Below are 20,063 nucleotides of genomic sequence, written 5' to 3'. Positions count from 1 at the left end.
GGGGCGTGCATGAGGCAGCTGATCTCTTCCTCTCCCTTCCTCTCAGAAATAAAAAAATATTTTTTAAAAATACTCCCGCCATTAAAAAAAATTTTCCCGAACCTAGTGGAGTATCATATTACTGTTTTAATTTGCACTTCCCTGATCGCTGATATTATCATTCATTTACTTAACAGATATGTGAGTGTTCACTCTCTGCTAGGCACTACAGAGACACCAAATCAACACTGGTAATACAACAGATGTTTTTCTTTCTCTCACAGATCAAGGGAATAAAATCTTTTAGCTATAGTACATTTTCCAATATTTTGCCTTTTAGTTGTATTTATGACTTGGTGCTTTCATTAAGCTTTGTCTGTATCCACATCTATTAATCTTTTCTTTTGTGCTTTTGCCCTACCCCTAAATAATATACATATTCACATGTATCTTTTGTTTTATTTATTTTTTAAAAAATATATTTTATTGATTTTTTTACAGAGAGAAAGGGAGAGGGATAGAGAGTCAGAAATATTGATGAGAGAGAAACAGCCATCAGCTGCCTCCTGCACACCCCCTACTGAGGATGTGGCCACAACCAAGGCACATGCCCTTGACTGGAATCGAACCTGGGACCCTTCAGTCCACAGGTCAATGCTCTATCCACTGAGCCAAACCGGTTAGGGCTCTTTTGTTTTATTTAAACAGAAATCTTGTAGTTGTAGATATAACAGGAAAAGCTGAGCTCAGTGGGGACAGCCTGCTGTGAGAGGGTGGACAACTCAGCATCCTACCCTTAGAAGCAGGCTCCTAGCGTGGGCCCAGGACTAAAGAGGATTTCCCTCTCTCCTCTTGGGCCTTTGGCTCTGAAAATGTCAAGAAAGGAAAGATTGTTGCTCTACTGCTCTACATAAGGAGGTAAAAGCCTGTCTTTGTGTTGGTCAAAGGGCATCTCTGCGGATACAACTCCACATAGAAGAGGAGCCTGGGCAGCCGCTGCAGGAAGCCAGCTCTAGGACTCCTGGCTTGTCTTTACCACATGACTCCAAATGGGAATGGCACTGGCGAGCCCAGGGTCCCTCCTCAGTTCCCTCCCACAGTGGGTACTTTAGGCTCAGGGGCTGGGGTGGGGTCTTGTGTTGTTCTTATGCTCTTTTTGCTATCACAAGAGTAACAGCTGCTCAGGGCAGAAAATTTGGGAACCATGGAAGAGTACAGAGTGGGGGAAACAAACATGGAGTGATAGGTAGCTCAGTCTCATTTCAACCTAACAACATTCACACATGGGTACTGTGCACAAATCATTTATTTGCGTTCATAAAAACTAGCTTGGCTTAAAGATGGTGGTGCATTTGACTCTGGAACCAGAGGAGGAAGTGAGAGAGAGGGGGGACAGCTGGTGGCTGGTCCTCTGGTCACAGACCCTCAGAGGTCATAAGTGTGGTGACCACTGTTTAAGACACCATGCATCACTGGGGTGTGTGTGGGGAGGGGGGAGCACAATGCAACCATAAATGGGTCCCAGGCATCCTGTATCTATTCCTCCAACAACCATTTACTGAAATACCTGTTCAAGCCTAGTTGAGGCAGACACAGGCTCTTAAATAGGTATGATACCACCGGCCAGTTTGGCTCAGTGGTTGAGCATCAGTCTATGAACCAGGAGGTCATGGTTTGATTCCCGGTCAGGACACATGCCTGGGTCATGGGCTTGATCCCCATTGTGGGGTGTGCAGGAGGCAGCCGATCAATGATTCTCTCTTGTCATTGATATTTTTTCTCTCTTTTCCTCTTTCTTCCTTTCTGAAATCAATAAAAATATATATATATTTTAAAATAGATACGATACCAAGGAAGGCTACCTGCTAGGTTGATCAAACAGTGCTATTGAGTTGTCTTGAGGATATCAGCTTCAATCAGGGGAAGAAAAAGAAATGTGGGAAGGCTATGTCAAGGAGGGGGAACACCTGGGAATAAGGATTTCAAGAGCATGGGTTTCAAGACCAGTGAGGTTTTCCCTTCAAATGACAATGACAATTTGGGCAGAGGCAGTACAACTAGAGGCAGAGTCTGTCACTCTTTATAGGAAACTGATTTTAGATACATTGGTGGCAGAAGATCAGGGGTTACAACAACAGTCACCACCTCCGGGCTTGAGGCATCATCCACTTAGGCAAAGAGGATGAGATGGCTGAGGCCTGAGTCTGCAGACCTTCCCCTCAAAGAGAGGAGCTGAAGCTCAGGTAAGGCTGGTCAGGAGTCAGTGGAGGGGGGTGGAGTATAAACAGAGGCCCAGGGTCTGGTCGTCCAGGGTTGGGGCGGGGGGAGTAAGATGGACGGAGAAAGCAGGACAAGCTGTGGGGGCAGCCTGGCCTGGTGCTCACTGGATGCGCCCCTCCACACGCAGCAGCAGGTAGTCCCTGAGGAGCTGGGGCAGCGGGAGGCGGTCGGCAGCCTGTCGGCAGCGGTTGCCCAACTGAGCACGCACAGCCAGCCGGGCCAGGTGCTGCAGCCGCCTCGGCTGGTTCACCATGGCCAGGGCCGAGCTGTAGAAGGCTTCATGCTCCTAGGCCAGGAGTGGAACAGGGTCAGATAGCCCAATACCCTTAATTCTGCCCTTCCAACTGGGGGCTACGTAGTGGTAGGGCTCTAGGATTTTGCAACATGTAAAATTTGATGCATCCTGAAGGACTCAGATTCAGAGCCAGAGAGGCCCTGCAGGGATCATGGGAGTTGGGACCACACTGCAGAGTCCTGTCTGCACCCATCCCCACCCCAAAGATGCTGGCACGGTGCACACTGAGTCAGAGATGCCTAAGCAATGTCTGTGCTGATGCAGGTAAGAGAGGGGCTGGAGAGGGGTGTGGAATGAGAGGTTGCTCTGAGCTGCTAGGGGATAGAGGGAACCTAGAATTCAGGGGTTTCACTCTGCCTGTCCTCCTCCAGCCCAGGGGCCCTCCTGACCCTCCCTCCGGGAAGCCCATTCTGGAGGGCTAGGCCTAGGGCCCAACCTTTCTTTCCATCTCCCCCCACACCCCGAGTCCAGGATGGATCTGTGCCCCTGGGGTGGACGTACCTGCCACAGCTCTGGGAGTACTGCCTCCACCCAGGTGTCACAGGATGGAACACAAGGGTAGGCATTAAGTAGGACTTCTAGTGCCCGAGGGAGGTTGGCACAGTGTTTCAGCATCTAGGAATCAAAAGAGGGTCTCAGGGGCACCCTGCCTCTCCCAACTAGGGGCAGATCCAAATCCAGAGACTATGGTGGGAGTCTCTCCTCGTACTTTCCCATGCGCAGTTCACCTTGCCTTCAAGGTTGCTCCACCACCTCCTGGCTAGCTTCCTTGGGACCTCTTTTCTCCTTTGCATAACTTCCCCCATAGCCCCCACTGGTCTTTTCCAAGATGGGGACAGACCTCTGGCCACAAAAGGTGGGCTCGCAGTCTCTTGGCCCCCTCTCTTCCGCTGCGTGGGGCAATTCCACAGGCACAACCCCCCCACCCAACTGGACCCTCCCTTCACAGGCTCTCCCTACGCACCTCAGGGTGCACTGGCTGGGCCCCGTAGTCCAGCAGTGCCCCAAAGAGGACCTCGGGCTCCCAGTTGGGGGTGTCCTGGACCGCCTGCAGCACGCAGTCCATGGGCGTGTGGCCCGCTGCGTTGGAGACTCCAGCGCGGGCCCCGTGGCGCAGCAGGAGCTCGGCCAGGGCCCCGCAGCCGTTGGCACAGGCGTTGTGCAGGGGTGTGTGGCGCTTGCGCCCGGCCGCCCGGGCATCAGCCCCAGCTTCCAGGAGCTGGCGCGCCACAGCCTGGTGGCTCCGGCCATTGCCGGGGCCCTCGGCCCCCGCGCAGGCAGCGTTCAGCGCTGTCTCCCCCTGGCTGGTGCGCAGCCCCACGTTGGCTCCATGCGCCAAGTAGAGAGCCACGTGCTCCTCCAGGCCGCGGGCCGCCGCCACGTGCAGGGGTGTCATCTCGCTGTCCCTCGCAGCCATGTTGACAGTAGCTCCTGCCTCCAGCAGCAGCTTGGCGCACCTGGGGGCAGGGCACAAGGCACCACGGCAAATCCTGAGGGGCCAAGGCCTGGCCTGAGAACCCCTCTGTTATCCCTTACCCCCTTTCTTCCACCCCCTGCACCTGAAGGCGAACCTGGTGTCCACCGTCAGACTCACAGGAGGCCCCTGACGGACGGGAGAGCTGGAAGGCCCATGGAAGTCACCAGGCGCATCTTCATGTGAAAAACCAGCCCAGAAAGAACTCAGTGCAGCCAAGGACACAGCACGCTAGTGGCTACCTGGGATCTGGTACTCACTGCCTCAGTCCCTCCAAGTCTAACCTGGCTCCCCAGTCCCACTGGGAGCTCAAGGCCTGGTTCTGAGTCATTTGTGAGTGTATAGCACACATACACAAAATGGAAAACCCACAACTGTGTACACTACGAAACGCAGAAAATTAATGAGTGTGAGTCCAAAAGAAAAAGTAGAAATCCTAATATTTTCTTCCTGCCTCCCAAACTGAAGACCACGCTTCCAGACCAGCCACACCCACTCCAACAAAAGAAGGCACTTGGGGACCCCCCACTTTCCTCTAAGCAGTGGTTCTCAACCTGTGGGTCGCGACCCCTGAAAATACATCCTGCATATCAGATATTTACATTATGATTCATAACAGTAGCAAAATTACAGTTATGAAGTAGCAACGAAAATAATTTTATGGTTGGGGGTCACCACAACATGAGGAACTGTATTAAAGGGTCGCGGCATTAGGAAGGTTGAGAACCACTGCTAGTCCAGCCTGTGTGGCTCAATGGTTAAGTGTCAACCTATAAACCAGGTGGTCATGGTTTGATTCCCGGTCAGGGCACATGCCTAGGTTGTGGGCTTGATCCCCAGTGTAGGGTGTGCAAAGGCAGCTGATCAATGATTCTCTCTCATCATTGATGTTTCTATCTCTCTCTCCCTCTCCCTTCCTCTCTGAAATCAATGAAAATATATTTAAAAACAAACAAACAGAACCAAACAACAAAAAGAAGATTTTAGGAAGCACACATTTTTCAGTCTTCTAGTTCCTGGAAAAAATTATAGGCCAGAACACCGTACAGGCAAATATTCATCATTAACCACCCTGGGGTAAACCAAATACACAACAAACAAAATTAATGATGAAACTACACTAAGAGTAATTTGGAATTAAAAAGCCTGAATGGAAGGAAGCCACTGGAACTCGGGAGCAGGTCCATCAACTCCAATGAAACCCTGATGACCAAGTGTCCTTCCCCCGGATTTCAGCTCTCCGTCAGTGCGCATGCTCAGTAGGCACTTTGCTCAGTGGCCAAGAGTTGAGTAGCAGCCAGTCACCCATAACTACTGAATTTATTTCCTCGGTAAATTTAATCATGGGCTAAATTTTGTTTCCAAATACTAAATTTAAATAACACTGAAAAGCTCACGCAGTAGGATTTCAGTAAGTGAAACTATTTTCACTTCTTTTTAAAGGATAAAGTCTGCTGGAAAGTGTACCACGTGCCCATAAGAACTCAAGAAAGAGCTGGAAAATTTAGATCACTCTGGATCCATCACTGATCTAGAGCTAAGCAAGAGAGAGGTTCCCAGCATGTGGGCCATGGAGTGTCTCTTAGGAGCCCTTGAGTCTTTTTTTTTTTTTAAATTAATTTCAGACAGGAAGGGAGAGGGAGAGAGAGAGATAGAAACATCAATGATGAGAATCATTGATCAGCTGCCTCCTGCATGCCCCCAACTGGAGATCGAGCCCACAACCCGGGCATGTGCCCTTGACTGGAATTGAATCTGGGACCCTTCAGTCCACAGGCCGATGCCCTACCCACTTAGCAAAACTGGCCAGGGCTAGATCTTTCTTGATGCCTACCTCAAAACAGCTCGGAATTTGGCTACAGTGGGTTCACAAGGAATAAGAGACTGCAGTTGGAACAGGGTTGTCCCAAAAAGCAACAGGGCGTTTGCCTTCAGGGCTTAGCTGATGCGATCTTGGACAAATCGCTAAACCTTTTGGAGGCTCCGTTTTCTCATCTGTAGAATGAGACCTGTCTCCCAGGTGGTTGTGAGGACATACGTATGTGAGGTGCTTCCCCTTTTTCCAGGCCGTGAGCTTCACACACACACTCACAAACACACACACCCTCCCCAAACCGTCCCAAACCCTGAGCACCTACTGTAAGGACTCAGGCGCTGTACAGAGGTGCAAGGGGGTTGTGCCTTCCTCAGACAACACATTGGCTTTGGCACCGAAGGTCAGCAGCAGCCGCACACAGTCCGAGTGGGCTTGGGCACATGCCTCGTGCAAGGCAGCCCGGCCCCCAACCCGGGCATCCAGCTCAGCTCCCTGCCGGATGAGGTGGCGGGCACAGTCGGTATAGCCTCGGGCCGCAGCAATAGTGAGGGGCACTGTCTGCTTGGTCTTGGGGGTCAGTACCCAGAACCCTGTGGAGAGCAGACATATGGGGGGGGGTGAGACCTGGAAGCAGGGCAGGCGGTAGTGAACAGCTGATGCTAGTTTTCCTGCTCTACCCCTGGCTGAGCACAAGCTCTGTGCCAGGTTGTACCTGTGGAGAGGGGTTCACTCAAGCCCTGATTTGGGAGTAAATCAGAACAGCCTTTTAGAACAATTTGTCAGTTTGTAACAAAGCAGAGTATGTGTGTCATAGAAAAAAATTAATTGCTCTTTAAAACCATAAGGGCCACTAAGGAGGGTGAGTTCTGTGAAGGGAAGATCTGGGTCTTTGAGCTGCTGATGGAGTTCTTGCCTCTTTTGGTTCACTTGGGGCTCTGGCGTTGGGGATGGGGGGAGTTATGAACAGGAGGTCCTGGAGCTGAGCCTAGGAGTGGCCAGTGAGCCGAGCTGAAGGAGCCACGAGTTTGGAGTTCTGGGACACTTCTGGGGTGGGAGTGGGGAGATGAAAGTGAGGGTAGAAGCAAAGGGGGAGGGAGAGGGGAGAGTGAAAGGTGGGGATGGGGAAAGGAAGAGTGTGGAGAGAGTTTGTTCATGGGACTGGTGTTGGATCCAAATTGTAGAAATGGCCAAGGACTTGTCTAAAGGGCATAGATGCCTAATACCCATCAGTAAGTTATTATGGATTATGGTGAAGTAAGTCCTGGGTTTCCCAACGCTTGGATAAAGCATGCCTTATTTATTATTAGAATTTAAATAAGGCCAAGTGCCATTTGAGGGATGATGGACATGCTACAGGATGAGACAGGGATGCCCTGGGCAGGGTCACATCTCTATTAGTTGAAGCCAAACAGGAATTTGGAGCCTGTGGTGACTGTGAGAACATATGCTCACCAAGGATTTTGAACCCCAAATCCATGGGTGGGGTTGGAGGCAATCTCTTTTTTTTTATTTCACCTTCCTTCCTTCCTTCCTTCCTTCCTTCCTTCCTTCCTTCCTTCCTTCCTTTCTTTCTTTCCTTCTTTCTTGAGAGAAACATCAATTTGTTGTTCCATTTATTTATGCATTCATTGGTTTATTCTTGTATGTGCCCTGACCGGGGATTGAACCCAAAATATTGGCATATGGGGCTGAGGCTCTAACCAACTGAGCTACCCGGCCAGGATGGAGGCAATCTCTTGTCACTCAAACAGGACAATTTCAATTGAGGTATTTGGTTTACAGGGGACAAACCCCCTGGTCAGAATAGATCCTGATCTAGTTTGAAAATCAGCTGGCAAGTACACAAAGATGTTCATCATATTGCTATTTAGAAAGTCTTTACAAAAAGGAGCCCAGCCGGCTGGTGTGGCCCAGTGGTTAAGCATTGACCTATCAACCGGAGGTCACTGTTCAATCCTGGTTGTGGGCTCAGTCCCCAGTAGGGGACATGCAGGAGGCAGCCAATCAGTGATTCTCTCTCATCATTGATGTTTCTTTCTCTCTCTCCCTCTCTCTTCCTCTCTGAAGTCAATAAAACATATTTTTAAAAATCATTAAAAACATATATTTTTAAAAGGAACCCAATCTCTCCAATCTATTCGGGGGCTAGTTAATATAAATCATGGTATCTCCATACAGGAGAATTTATGCCCCTATGTAACATATTATGTTGACTTATGGTTATTGACATGTTATATGAAAACATCAGGTTAAAAATAGCATGTGGATTATAATTTCATTCTGTGGAAGAAAAATATTCGTGTGTGACTATATATTCATAAAAATTGCATAAGAATATAATTGTATTCTTATGTAATTGATATGTTAATATAACTAATTTTGATAAACATACAAACCACTAACCATGCCTCATCGCTGTTTAGCAGGGAACTGGAACGGGCAGTGGGAAAGGATAGCAGAGTTCATGGTCTGGAGGGAGGGGTTGGGGCTGAGACGCTCCCCCCTCTCCCCACCCCCACCTCTTCCCTCTTCCCTCTTCTGCCCACACCTGCTGCTCCCTACCCTGTTCAGGCGACCAGGCCAGCTGGTTGCTCTCAGTCTCCACAATCATGTTGGCGGCATCTTCGTCTCGGAACAGGGCTTGGACCTGCTGCAGGTTGCCGGAGAACAGGGCATTCTGGACCGCTGGGTCTCGGCAGGAGCGGCGAGGCCTAGTGAGTCGGGCCAGAGAACTTGGGGGGCACCTTTGGCTCCGGCAGAGCTGGGCTGCTGCCCTGCGCCTGTCCTCCCACTCCAGCCACTCCCGCTGCAGGCGGAGGGAGCGCAGCGTGGCGGAGGTAAAGGGGGAGGTCCCTTCTGCCATAGGAAGGGGCCCGGGGCCTGGTTAGCGGCAGGTGGGCAGAGCCCAGTGACTACCACCCTTGCTGTGAGGAGCCACCCTGCCCCTCCCCCGTGGCCCAGAGAGAGCAGCAGCTGAGACTATAAATAGGCCCTCGGATCACTGGTAAACACAGTTTGCCCAGAGTCCTGATCCTGGTGCAGAGGTGTTGGGCCAACCCCTCACCTGCCCAGGGGTAGGGCCAGCCCCTGCCCCTGCCCCTGCTGATACCCTCCCATTGGGCAGCAGGCCCTCAAACAAGGCCATCCCTGCCCCCCGGGGTCCACATCCTCCCATCTCCTAGGAGTGAGCACCTTGGGTTGGCAAGGTCGGAGGTGACGGCGAAGACAGTTGTGAGCCTCTCCCCACCCTCGTAGCAGGGACAACATGGTCTATAGAAACTACCTTCAGTGAGTCCCCCCACCCCACCCCACCCCACCCCACCCCAGCTCCTGAAGGGGCTCACATGGCTGCCTAAGGGCCAAGGGCTTGACCTTGCAACTCTGGGGGCTCCAGGCCAATGAGACCTTTAAGCCAGGAGCCTATTCACTCTCAGGAGAAAGGGCTCTGCTTCCCGGAGCCTCTAGGGGGCGGACTGAGGCCGTGAAATAACATTGGCTGATGCAGGAGGGACGCCAGTCCCTGCATGGGAAGGGCTCCTCAGAAGCGCAGCTGCAGGCGGGCTGGCCTAGCCCCAACCTGCCCTGGCTGCCTCCTCAGCCCTGCAGGCTCCTCCCGGCTCCTCTGCCCCTGCGCGGCCTCCCCTCCCTGGTTCGGCAGCAGCCCTTGCTCAGTCATCTCTGACTTCCTCTCCCTGGTCCCCTCACACAAGGGAGTTCCAGCTCCCGTCCCCACATTGTCAATCACCATCTCGATGTCTTTACCCTGGGCCAGCCCAGCCTGCTACCAGCTGTGTCTCCCTCTGGCCACCACCCCTCTGCCTCACTGCCTGGATGGAAGGAACTAACTAACACGGTTCATTCCTAGCTTGAAAACTTCTGCTGACTTCCAACACCTCCCCTCTCCAACTGAGCCCCTGCTCCTTCGTTTGGCTTCACTCCACATGGCATCCTGCTCCTCACCCTTCCCTGACGTTCCCTCTTCCTGGAATTCTCTTCTGGCTCTTTCCTTAAAGTCCAGCTCAAAGGTCACCTGCTCTGGGGGACATCTCTGCAGCAGCGCCAGGTCCCCCACTCCTCCGGTTCCAGCCACTCCCAACCCATGCACTTTGTAAAGCACCTGTCCCCGTGCACTGTAGACGCCCGTCTGCCGTGCTGGATGTGGGCTCCAGAGGAGGCTCGGAATTTATTCAGTTAGGTTTCTGGTCCCAGCAGGGCCTGGCACACAGTAGGTCTTGACATGGTGTTTAGGGGCACTTGGCACATAGCAGGCTGGCCCCTTATGTGTAGTGCATTGACTGAGGGCCCCTGTTCTCTGCCAGAGCAAACACTCATCAGCCTGCCCAAGTGGGTGGCAGCAGCCGGGCTGTTTCCGGCACTGCCTTTACCCTGCTGTTCACCCACTCTGGCCCCAGCTTCTTGGTGGTATTCCAGAGTGAGGGATCCCAGAGGAGGGATGAGATCATGCACCCGAGGGCTTAGCGAGCCTCAGAGAAAGACGCCTCTATAAACACAGCAGTGATTAACCCTGTTGGAACCCATTCAGTGTTTTAATTGCCCCACCAACGGCCTGGACTGAGCACCCACAGCTGGGTTCCCAGGGTTGGGAGTTGGCAAGGCCAGGTGGGGCCAAGAGGGGCCAAGGTGGGGTGGGCGTCCCCTCCCTTGCGAGGTGCACAACAGTCATGGCCTGTGGGCCCACGATTGTGCAGACCTTCCCAGCCTCTCTGTAACCTTCTTGTCACACAGGCCTGGAGGTGCTCTGGCTGCAGCTCAGTCCCCAGAGACACCATGTGTTCTGTCTCCTGTCTTTCGCCTTAACTTCCTAAGGGCCGAAAAACTGTCCTTAAGGTTAACTTCCCGAGACCTATACTTCAACCCACACATGAGCTCAAAGGGAGCCCAGTTCTACTGGCAGGAGCAGTGCCAGGTGATGGGACACCCAGCCTGCCTTCTCAGAGCTCAGAGCCTGTGGGGAGATGAAGCGCATCCAGAGAAACCAGGACATCAGCCAGGACTGTGAGCGGTAGGGGGCTGAATGGGGAAGGGCACTGCAGCCAGGGGTAGGGGGTAGTTTAGGTGCATGAAGGCCACAGATCTAAGCTACAAAGGCAGAGCTGGGGAGTTAGCAGTGGGTAGAAGAGAAAGATGTGCAGGTAGGAGGACCAAATGGGAGTGCGAAGGGGCAAGGGTGCTGGCGGATTAGTCCTTTCTTGCTCCTGGGCTTAGAACACAAAAGCCTTCCAGAACAGGGCCCCACTGCAACCAGCAGCTAGCTGAGCACGGAGTTCTTAAAGCACTTGTTCACTTCAGGCTTGAGGGGGGATCCATGGGATCAGCCCCTTAGGAGAAAGGGAGATTAACACCTCCCCCCAGAACAGCTCCGAGCATATGAGAGGTCCCTGGCTCAGCTGCTTAGTGGAGGCAGGTGGCAACAGGGGAGGCTGGTGGTCAAACTGAGGTATTTTTTAAAAATATATATTTTTATTGATTTCAGAGAGGGCGATAGAAACATCAATGATAAGAGAGAATCGTTGATTAGCTGCCTCCTGCACACCCCCTACTGGGGATCGAGCCCACAACCTGGGCATGATGGTCAACTACTGAGCCACACTGGCCGGGCCAAAGTGGGGTCTTTAACCCACACCCCCTCTTCCATGAGTTGAGAGAATCATCCTTTCTTCCCTTTTTTCCAGGAAAAGAAAACAAAGTTGGCAACTTGGTACCATTAGGCCTTTACACGCACCCGTGGCCCTGCGCAGCTCTGGTCTGACAGGTGGTACAGTCCTAGCCGGTTTGGCTCAGTGAATGGAGCATTGGCCTGCGGACTCAAGGGTCCCAGGTTCGATTCTGGTCGGGGGCATGTACCTTGGTTGCGGGCACATGCCCAGTGGGGAGTGTGCGGGAGGCAGCTGATCAATGTTTCTCTCTCATCGATGTTTCTAACTCTATCTCTCTCCCTTCCTCTCTGTGAAAAAATCAATAAAATATATTTAAAAAGAAAAAAGGTGGTATAGAGAAGCTACAGTGACCAAGAGTTGCTTGACAAAATAAAGTATTATTAGGTTATAACCCAAAGCATAGAATAAATACCCAGGAGTCCATACTGATATAAATGAATGAATAAAAAATGAGGGATAGGTCATTTCAAAAAGAGCTTATGGGACCCAAACCAGGAACTCTTAACGCTGTGACCTAAGATTTAAGTTCTCCACAGGATGTAACAGACACTCAATAGTGCCATGTTTTCCTGAGGAGATATAAAATTTAGCTGCTCATATCAATGATTACTGATGTGGGAAAATAAATGTTTTCCAAGTTTAAAAGAAAAAGAGGGAGAACAGGCCAATCACTCCTGCAGAAGAATTCCAAATAATGTATACGAATACCCTTCCCTTAAGGAGGTAAAGTATGAGTCCTCATGCCTTGTGTGTGGACTGCACACCGTGACTGCCTTCCAAAGAGGACAGCACGGAGAGGGAGAAGGAAGCAGGGTAGCTTTACACCCTATAACATGCCCGAGCCGCTCTCCTCAAAGCTGTCAAGGCCATAAAACAAGGAAAGTCTAAGACAGCCACAGCCAAGAAGAGCCTAGAGCAGGGGTAGGGAACCTTTCTTCTGCCAAGGGCCATTTGGATATTTATAACATCATTCCCAGGCCATACAGAATTATCAACTTAAAAATCAGCCTGCTATGTTTGGTCAAACATTTAATTAACTCACCCCTGAGGCCTTGGCAGGGCCAGACCCAATGATTTCCAGGGCCTCAGGGCCAGACGTTCCCCACCCCGGGCCTAAAGAGACATGATGACTGAATGTAATGTGGGAACCCGGAACAGAGACAGGACATCAGGAGAAAATGGAGTAAATGTGAACAACGTATGGACTTCAGTTAATAGTAATGTATCAGCACTGGTTCTCGGGGACAAAGCTACCGTACTAATATCTCATGATAATAAGACGAGAAACGGTGTGGGGTATTATGGGAACTCCCTGTAATATCTTTGCAATGTTTCTATAAATCTAAAACTGTCCAAAAGAAAAAGTTTATTAAAAAAAGAGAGAGAGAGCCAAAGCCGGTTTGGCTCAGCGGATAGAGCATCGGCCTGCGGACTGAAAGGTCCCAGGTTCGATTCCGGTCAAGGGCATGTACCTGGGTTGCAGGCACTTCCCCAGTGGGGGATGTGCAGTAGGCAGCTGATCGATGTTTCTCTCTCATCGATGTTTCTAACTCTCTATCTCTCTCCCTTCCTCTCTGTAAAAAATCAATAAAATATATTTAAAAAAAAAAAAAAAAAAAAAGAGAGAGAGAGAAAACGAGTAGCCTAGCTCTGCTTGGTCAAAGCACCACTGGCAGAGTGAACAGGGCAAGGAGCAGTGAGGAAGGAAAGGAGAGAGGCAGGTGAAACAGGCAGCTGCTTTATTTCAGAACAAGATACCACAGCCACGCCCCTTGCCCCGCACCTGTGACCCTCGGACACAGGTAAGCTGGGCAGCTACAGGCCTCCAGAGACAAAGCAGAGGGAAGTCTGAGTGTGCTCCTCCCCTGTCCACAGGGACAGAGCGCCACGGCTGTGGTGTGGCTCCTCCCAGCTCCTCAGCTGTACAGGGACTAAGGAGTAAAGGGACCAACCAGATCCAACGTCCTGCAAAGTCAAGATGAGGTGGGAGGGGACACACCTTCCCTGTTGGCAGGAGCACAACGATGCGCCCAGGGCTTGGCAGACAGCAGGGCAGGAGAGCCAGTCTTGGGCCGAGTTCTGGTATGCCCATGAAGACCCAAAGTGACGACAGTGCAGATTCCAAGGGACAAGGGTGTTCTCGGGGAAGGCATCCAGGTGGGAGCAACCACAGAAGTCCCGAGCTTTGCCAATCTCCGATCATGCTGGTCTTCCTCCTCTTGGGCATGATCAGACACCAGAGCCTTGCCTGACGCTCAGAGGCTGCCTGCTCATGGTGGGTGCCCTGCCTTCGGGCAGTCCCACGTGCCGGTTCCACAGAAGAAGTCCTCAGGGAGCTCACTCAGGAGTCCGTCCAGGTCATCTGCAGGGGGATGGGAAGATTGACAAGTCCAAGGTTCTTGCCATTTAGGAGGGCCCGGACCTGGCAGCACAGTTAGGAGGTGGCTCTCCCTGGGCAGTGGTGTCTGGGCCAACAGGCCTAGGGCTGACCTGACCTCCATCGTCCCTCTGTTCCCCACGTGCTCACAAATGACAAGAGGCAGGAGCCCATCCTGCTGAGAAAAAGGCTCCCCTTGGGCCTCAGTGGTTCCTTATTTTATTTTATTTTAAATTTACTGATTGATTTTAGAGAGGGAGAGGTAGGGAGAGAGAAAGAGAGAGAAACATAGATTTGTTGTTTCATTTATTTACGCATTCATTGGTTGATTCTTGTATATGCTGACTGGGGACTGAACCCGCAACTTGGGCATATCAGGATGACTCTCTAACCAACTGAGTTACCCAGCCAGGGCTGGTTCCTCTATTTCCATCCAGAGGCACAATGTCTGAACGGAAAGGCTTCCGAGGTCTCCTGGTGCAACCCTCTTCCTGGACAGAGGGAGGAACAAGGCTGGGAAAGCCATCAGATGTGTTCAGAATCACAGAGTCCATTCATCTGACTTCTCCTCTGAAGAGTGGGAGATATTATCCTGTCCCCCAAAGTGCCTCTGTGGAGGTAGGGAATAAAAGTAACTGTTCCTGCCCTGGCTGGTATGGCTCAGTGGATGGAGCATCGGCCTGCAGACTGAAGGGTCCCAGGTTCGATTCCAGTTAAGGGCACATGCCTAGGTTGCGGGCTCAATCCCTAGTAGGGGGCGTGCAGGAGGCAGCTGATCAATGATTCTCTCTCATCATTGATGTTTCTATCTCTCTCCCTCTCCCTTCCTCTCTGAAATCAATAAAAATATATTTTTTTAAAAAAGTAACTGTTCTTGACTAGTCCTCAGGTGGGGTGATTGTGAATGAGAATTTGGAAACTGAGCTGATAATAATCGCTGTTGCTCCTATGATGGTTAGTCATAGCAGCTAACACTTAGTGCGTGCTCTGTACCAGTCACATATGTTACACTCATCACTTCATTCACACCGCACAGTACCCCTTCCTAGGGCATCACATGGTAGTTCCTGTTATAATCCCCTTTACCTGAAAGGACAGGATTTAAAGAGGTCAAACTGCTTGCTCGGGGTGAGCATACTCAGGCTCCACCTGATGCCACAGTCACAGTTTCAACAGAAACTCCCGCTTCGTGGACGGGGTCAGGCAGCCGTAGGAGGAAGTCAGACTGGAAGCTACACCTGCAGAGCCCAGCTCCCAGGCTGGCACCGAGCACACAATGAACACTGCTGCTAGAAGGACAGTCAGTTTGGGGCACTTACGCTTTAATTAAGGTGACCAGCATTGTTCTCAGAGAAGCAGGACTGGAATTTGATTATAACCAAAAGGTTGCCCCTCACTAGCTACATTATGACTATTTGAAGAAACACTGTGTTAAATGAAATGAATAGTCAGGAAACAGGGAAGCAGAGTGAGAATTAGTATTTGTGTCTCTGAGCTTGTCCAGCCACCACTAGCAGCTGCCTGCTTGGCAGGTCTGCCCTTACAGAGGAGATGTGATACCAGCTGCAATATCCTACAGGCAACGTCTTCACTCTTATTCCATGACCCCAGAAACCTTCTGATGATGGTTTGGTCTGTCATCAAGCTTACTTACAAGGACAGAGTGCAAGTTTCTAGAGAAGTTTCCAGTATAAGGAATACTTCTTCATAGGCTATAAGTAAGTGGGCTTTGCGGCTTATCCATTGGTCTACTGTGAATCTGGTCAGGATGGGAACCTGCCTCTGTGGTCTGGCCATCAGCCCACAGAAGACTCGAGGGCGGCACAAGGATGGTGTCAGTCCACCTCCTCCTTTTTTTTTTTTTTTTAATATATTTTATTGATTTTTTACACAGAGGAAGGGAGAGGGATAGAGAGTTAGAAACATCGATGAGAGAGAAACAACGATCAGCTGCCTCCTGCACACCCCCCACTGGGGATGTGCCCACAACCAAGGTACATGCCCTTGACTGGAATTGAACCTGGGACCCTTCAGTCCGCAGGCTGACGCTCTATCCACTGAGCCAAACCGGTCAGGGCTCCATCTCCTCCTGTGACTAACAGTACATGGCCTGGAAACGGGGGGTGACCAGTGGGCAACACTCCACTTGCTCTATGTGGCCCCTATCACACTGTTAATTATTTTGTGGCCTCCAGGTTTGCCAGAGAGGGCACACATCTGATTTCTGTAAGATTCCATAAGATCCAAAGATTAATAGGAGGAACAAGATGCAGCCGGAAGAATTTGGTAAGCAATTCACGAGGAATAGGAGAATTTCCTCTGCTCCCGGGCGGGCTGATTGTCTTACCTGCTTCCGGGGGTACTTCTTGCGGGAATGCCCCTGCCTCTGGGTTCTGTGCTGCTCTGAGGTCTTCCCCAGGCTTTGCAGTCTCATGCTGGAGGTTGCCATGGAAGCTACCTGGCTCCTGGGGACACAGGATCTGGTTACCAATGCCCGTGCCCCTGAAACCCCCCTGGTTAGTACTAGCTCCACCCAGACCACCTCAAAGGAATAGGTGGGGGCTTAGGAAAGATGGGACGAAGGACTGTGGCAAGGGCCAGTCATCCGTGCCCATTCCGAAACACCAGACATCCAAAACAGCAGATAATTAAAAACACAAAACAGAAACAAAAAAACCTTTCTGGCTGATTTTCTTTCCTAATTCTATTTTTTTAAATAGTCAATAAAATTTAATATGGCCTCATGCGCCCTGAACCTAATTCTATTTTTATCTGATATTTTAGGGAATCTATATAACTGGAGCAGAAAGTAAAGGGGTTACTCAGAAATATGTTGAGGAGTTAGCCTGGGATTAAGAATTAGCTGTTAATCCCCAAACTAGCTAATATATGGACAGGTAATTAAAACTTGTAACTAAATCATTAACCATGGTTAGCTCTGGGGAATGGGAGTGGAGAGGTTAAATTTCATGTTTTGCTTTATTCTGTACCATTTCAATTTTTTTCAGTGAGTATTGATGACTTTAAATTTAAAAGAAAAATAAAGATTTTTTTGGAGTGAGGTGGAAGGTTAAATAGAAAGAGGGAAATGGAAGTTGCAAGTTAGAACTAAGGGTGTAACTTGACTAGAAGCCACTGATTCTTACCCACTCGTTTTATAGATGAAGCAACAGCAGGGGAGAAGCTAGGACTTGCCAAGGTCACATTACAAATTGCCAGCAGAGTGGGGACATGACCCAGGTCTCCTGACCCTGGGCCAGGCCATGACACCAGCCCAGGATCCCAGGAAGGGTGGGAGTGGCCACAGAGGAGACGCTGTGCCAAGTCAAGGCCGGGCTCTGCTCACAGCCTGGAGTAGAGTCGTCTGGAAGCCCAGTCTCCCTCAGTTCCCAAAGGGGTGTCCCCACCTGAGTTCTGTGTGGGTATCCCCACACTCAGCAAAGGGAAGATGCAGAGCAAGTGCTGGCTCACCGGACGGGCCACCTGTGGCTCACTGTTCTCTGCACTGCCACCTGCAGTAGATCTGGCCCTCAGTCACTCTCTGAGGGCCACCCTGCCCTCCACCCATGGACCCTCAACTTGTCAGGTCTCAAGTGACTCCGGCTTCTCCAATGTTCAAGTCTCTCAGGGATCACTAAGAAGCCAGCTATTCTTCTAGGTCCTGTTACTGTGCCATCTGGCAGGCAGCTGGATCGGGGACAGGAAGAGATGGCCCTGTCCCTAAAGGCATCTCTTCAGCTCAGGGTGGAGGGGAAGAAATCAGAAGACCCGGGCAGAAAGTGGCTCTACCAGTCCCCATTCCATCCCGCTCTTCTTACCTTGGGGAAGGGCTGAGATGACCTGAGGAGGTTCCCATCCCCAGAATCTGGGCTGTAAATATGGACCAGGTTGTTGGGTGTCACATTGAGGTAGTGGTTTCGGAGCGAAGGAGAAAACACTCCAATCTGGAGTCAAGGAAGAGGAAGGTCAGTGCCCTGCTGCAGCACTAGATGCTGCCAGATGGCCACCTGGCCCCCACCTGTTTCTCCCTTCTTAGTCTTTGCACGAGGATCACACAAATCATCCTGCCCCAGCCCTGATGTCAGAGTGGAACCACTCACCACACCCTCCTCCCCCAACAGCACAAACCCCATCCCGTCCACCCCCAAAGAATGGGTTGTGTCTTTACTCAGCTCTAGTAAGCCAGGGTCAGCACCAGTCCAACAACTCCTTGCCTGGCACTGGGAGGGAAAAGAGCCACACAGACAGCTCGGGGCCCCTCCAGGGTGGGAGGGGGCGAACAGCTCCCATACCTGCTTTAGCAGCAGCACGGAGCCAGGCCTCAGCTCATTCTGGCGGGTCTCCAGCAGCAGCCTATGCACCGTGCCCTGCATCTCTCCTGCAAAGGCATGGCCCATCAGGGTTGGGGTCAAGGGCAGCACAGAGACTGGTTGGGCCCTGGCTGGGAAGTGGGCTGCTCACTACTTCCATTTTCTCATCTACAAATGGAGACACTCCCGGGACCGAACTCCTCACCCGTGGGGTCCTTGAAAACCGCACTGGCGTCCATCGTGCTCCGAGTCAGGGACTTGATCATCACTGCCATGTTGGGGACCTTGTTCCTGGGAAGCTGCTTCAGGGCTGCCTGGTTGCAAGGAGAGGTATTTGCTGAGCCAGCCACGTCCCAGTTGTAAGATTCCCAAGTGTGCCAGGGCAAACTGGAGGGTGGCGGGGGGAGGGGACAGAATACAGGTGTGGTGATGATCTTCCCTTGTGGCGGGCAAAGAAGCAGTTTAAAGGGCTCATTTCATCTCCCTCTGGCAGACCTTCATTTCTCTCCCCCGCCTCCTTTTTTCATGTCCATGTATTTATGTAGAGCTCTATCATGTTAGGCCACAGGCAAGGGTATGTTAGCACATGTACTAACATGTGTCTGCATGTGACCCTTGACCTTTGGGGAGCAGTGTGCTTATTCCCCGATCCAGGGCCTGACTGTGCAGAGACATGCCCCTAATGCACTCTCTCCTTCTGCCCGCGCCCAATACTGTGATGACAGTGGAAAAGTAGGTGAATGAAAGATAACTGAAGGGACTTCATGCTGCCATTCAGAAAAAGGCCTGGTAGGAGGGCGCAAACAGAAGCCCCTTCGTAAGGTGGAGCAGGGCAGGTTGGTGAAGAAGACAAAAAGGTCTTCCTTTTGGTCTCAGCACCCAGGACCTTACCTTCCGCAGCACCATGACGATGCTGTAGGTACAGAGGAAGCAGGTGGGGTCTCTCTCATCCAGGCCCAGAGCAGATTTCATGGTCAGCCAGGGCCCTCGCCCGAAATCCTCTTCCACGGATGTCTGGGAACTAGTAACAATCTGGCACCACAAAGCAGAGGGGGAGCCTGCATGAATGGTCCACCTTGCGACAGACCTCAGCTGAGACAGGATGGAGGGGGGACGAGAAAGGGCAAGTTCCCTGTAGGGTGGTGGCCACAGTGTCTTCTGTCTCTAAGGTCAGATGATGGTAGGTGAAATCTTGTTGTATCACAATAACATCATACTTAGAAACAATAGCAGAGGCACCCTTTCTTTTCTTTTATATTAAATCAGGTCCTGACTTTAATTATATTGAAGCAAAAGGCTATCCGTGCTTGTCTCTTGTATCAGACTGGAAAAGTCTCAGGCTAGAGAACCCCCACATACATTTATAGGCTTGCAGAGTGCCTCAGCATTCTGAAACCCGTCATATTTTATTTGGGATGCCTCTGGCTTTAACAATTAGCCCTCTTAATCAAAAAATGCTTTGATTCAGATGAGTATTTACTGCTTTGGATCTGAAATGGGCTGGTTGGTCTGTGGAGCTGCAGTAAAGAGAAAAACTGCCATAGAGAATTAGAAGCAAAGTAAGTCTGAGGGCAGAGCAGGACCAAAATGCCAGGGAGGAGGGAGGCTGAGTCTCACCTACCGAAAGGCAAGATGAAGGCAGATCCCTCTCAGCTTAATTCTCAGCAACCTGAGAAGTGTTGCTGAGATACAATTTCCTAATACTTATTCATGCTTCTCCCAAGAAAAGATGGCGTTCGCTGGGCCTTTCCTCGTAGCTGGGGAAGAAAGCTGGCTCATGGCATCGGTTATCACCGGTTGGCATCAGGATAGGCTTCACCTTATGCCACTAAAATTGCCACCTCCCCAAACTGC

At 51.1% G+C, this 20,063-nt stretch overlaps 2 protein-coding genes across 2 annotated transcripts in view; both read right to left on the bottom strand.

Moving 5' to 3' along the window:
* Positions 1-2,359: 2,359 nt before the first annotated feature.
* Positions 2,360-8,707, bottom strand: ASB16 (ankyrin repeat and SOCS box containing 16; the record flags this gene model as incomplete). Its single annotated transcript, XM_081110072.1, has 5 exons — positions 2,360-2,545; positions 3,056-3,169; positions 3,519-4,011; positions 6,167-6,434; positions 8,407-8,707. The coding sequence occupies 5 exons, from the start codon at positions 8,705-8,707 to the stop codon at positions 2,360-2,362; spliced, it is 1,362 nt and encodes a 453-aa protein (XP_080966198.1).
* Positions 8,708-13,153: 4,446 nt separating this feature from the next.
* HROB (homologous recombination factor with OB-fold) overlaps positions 13,154-20,063 on the bottom strand; it is a gene marked incomplete at its 5' end in the record, with an annotated part of 29,048 nt that continues 22,138 nt past the window's right edge. Inside the window, 6 exons of the mRNA XM_081108959.1 lie at positions 13,154-13,884; positions 16,247-16,364; positions 17,718-17,843; positions 18,192-18,277; positions 18,415-18,523; positions 19,101-19,241. Coding sequence (XP_080965085.1) covers positions 13,793-13,884; positions 16,247-16,364; positions 17,718-17,843; positions 18,192-18,277; positions 18,415-18,523; positions 19,101-19,241 — 672 coding nt within the window. The 3' untranslated portion in view covers positions 13,154-13,792. The remainder of the gene's footprint in view (positions 13,885-16,246; positions 16,365-17,717; positions 17,844-18,191; positions 18,278-18,414; positions 18,524-19,100; positions 19,242-20,063) is intronic.

This window comes from Myotis nattereri (genome assembly GCF_964212035.1).
Source record: "Myotis nattereri genome assembly, chromosome: 16".
NCBI classification, from domain to species: domain Eukaryota; kingdom Metazoa; phylum Chordata; class Mammalia; order Chiroptera; family Vespertilionidae; genus Myotis; species Myotis nattereri.
Note: the sequence above shows the minus strand (reverse complement) of the source record. Positions and strands in the feature narration are given on the sequence as shown.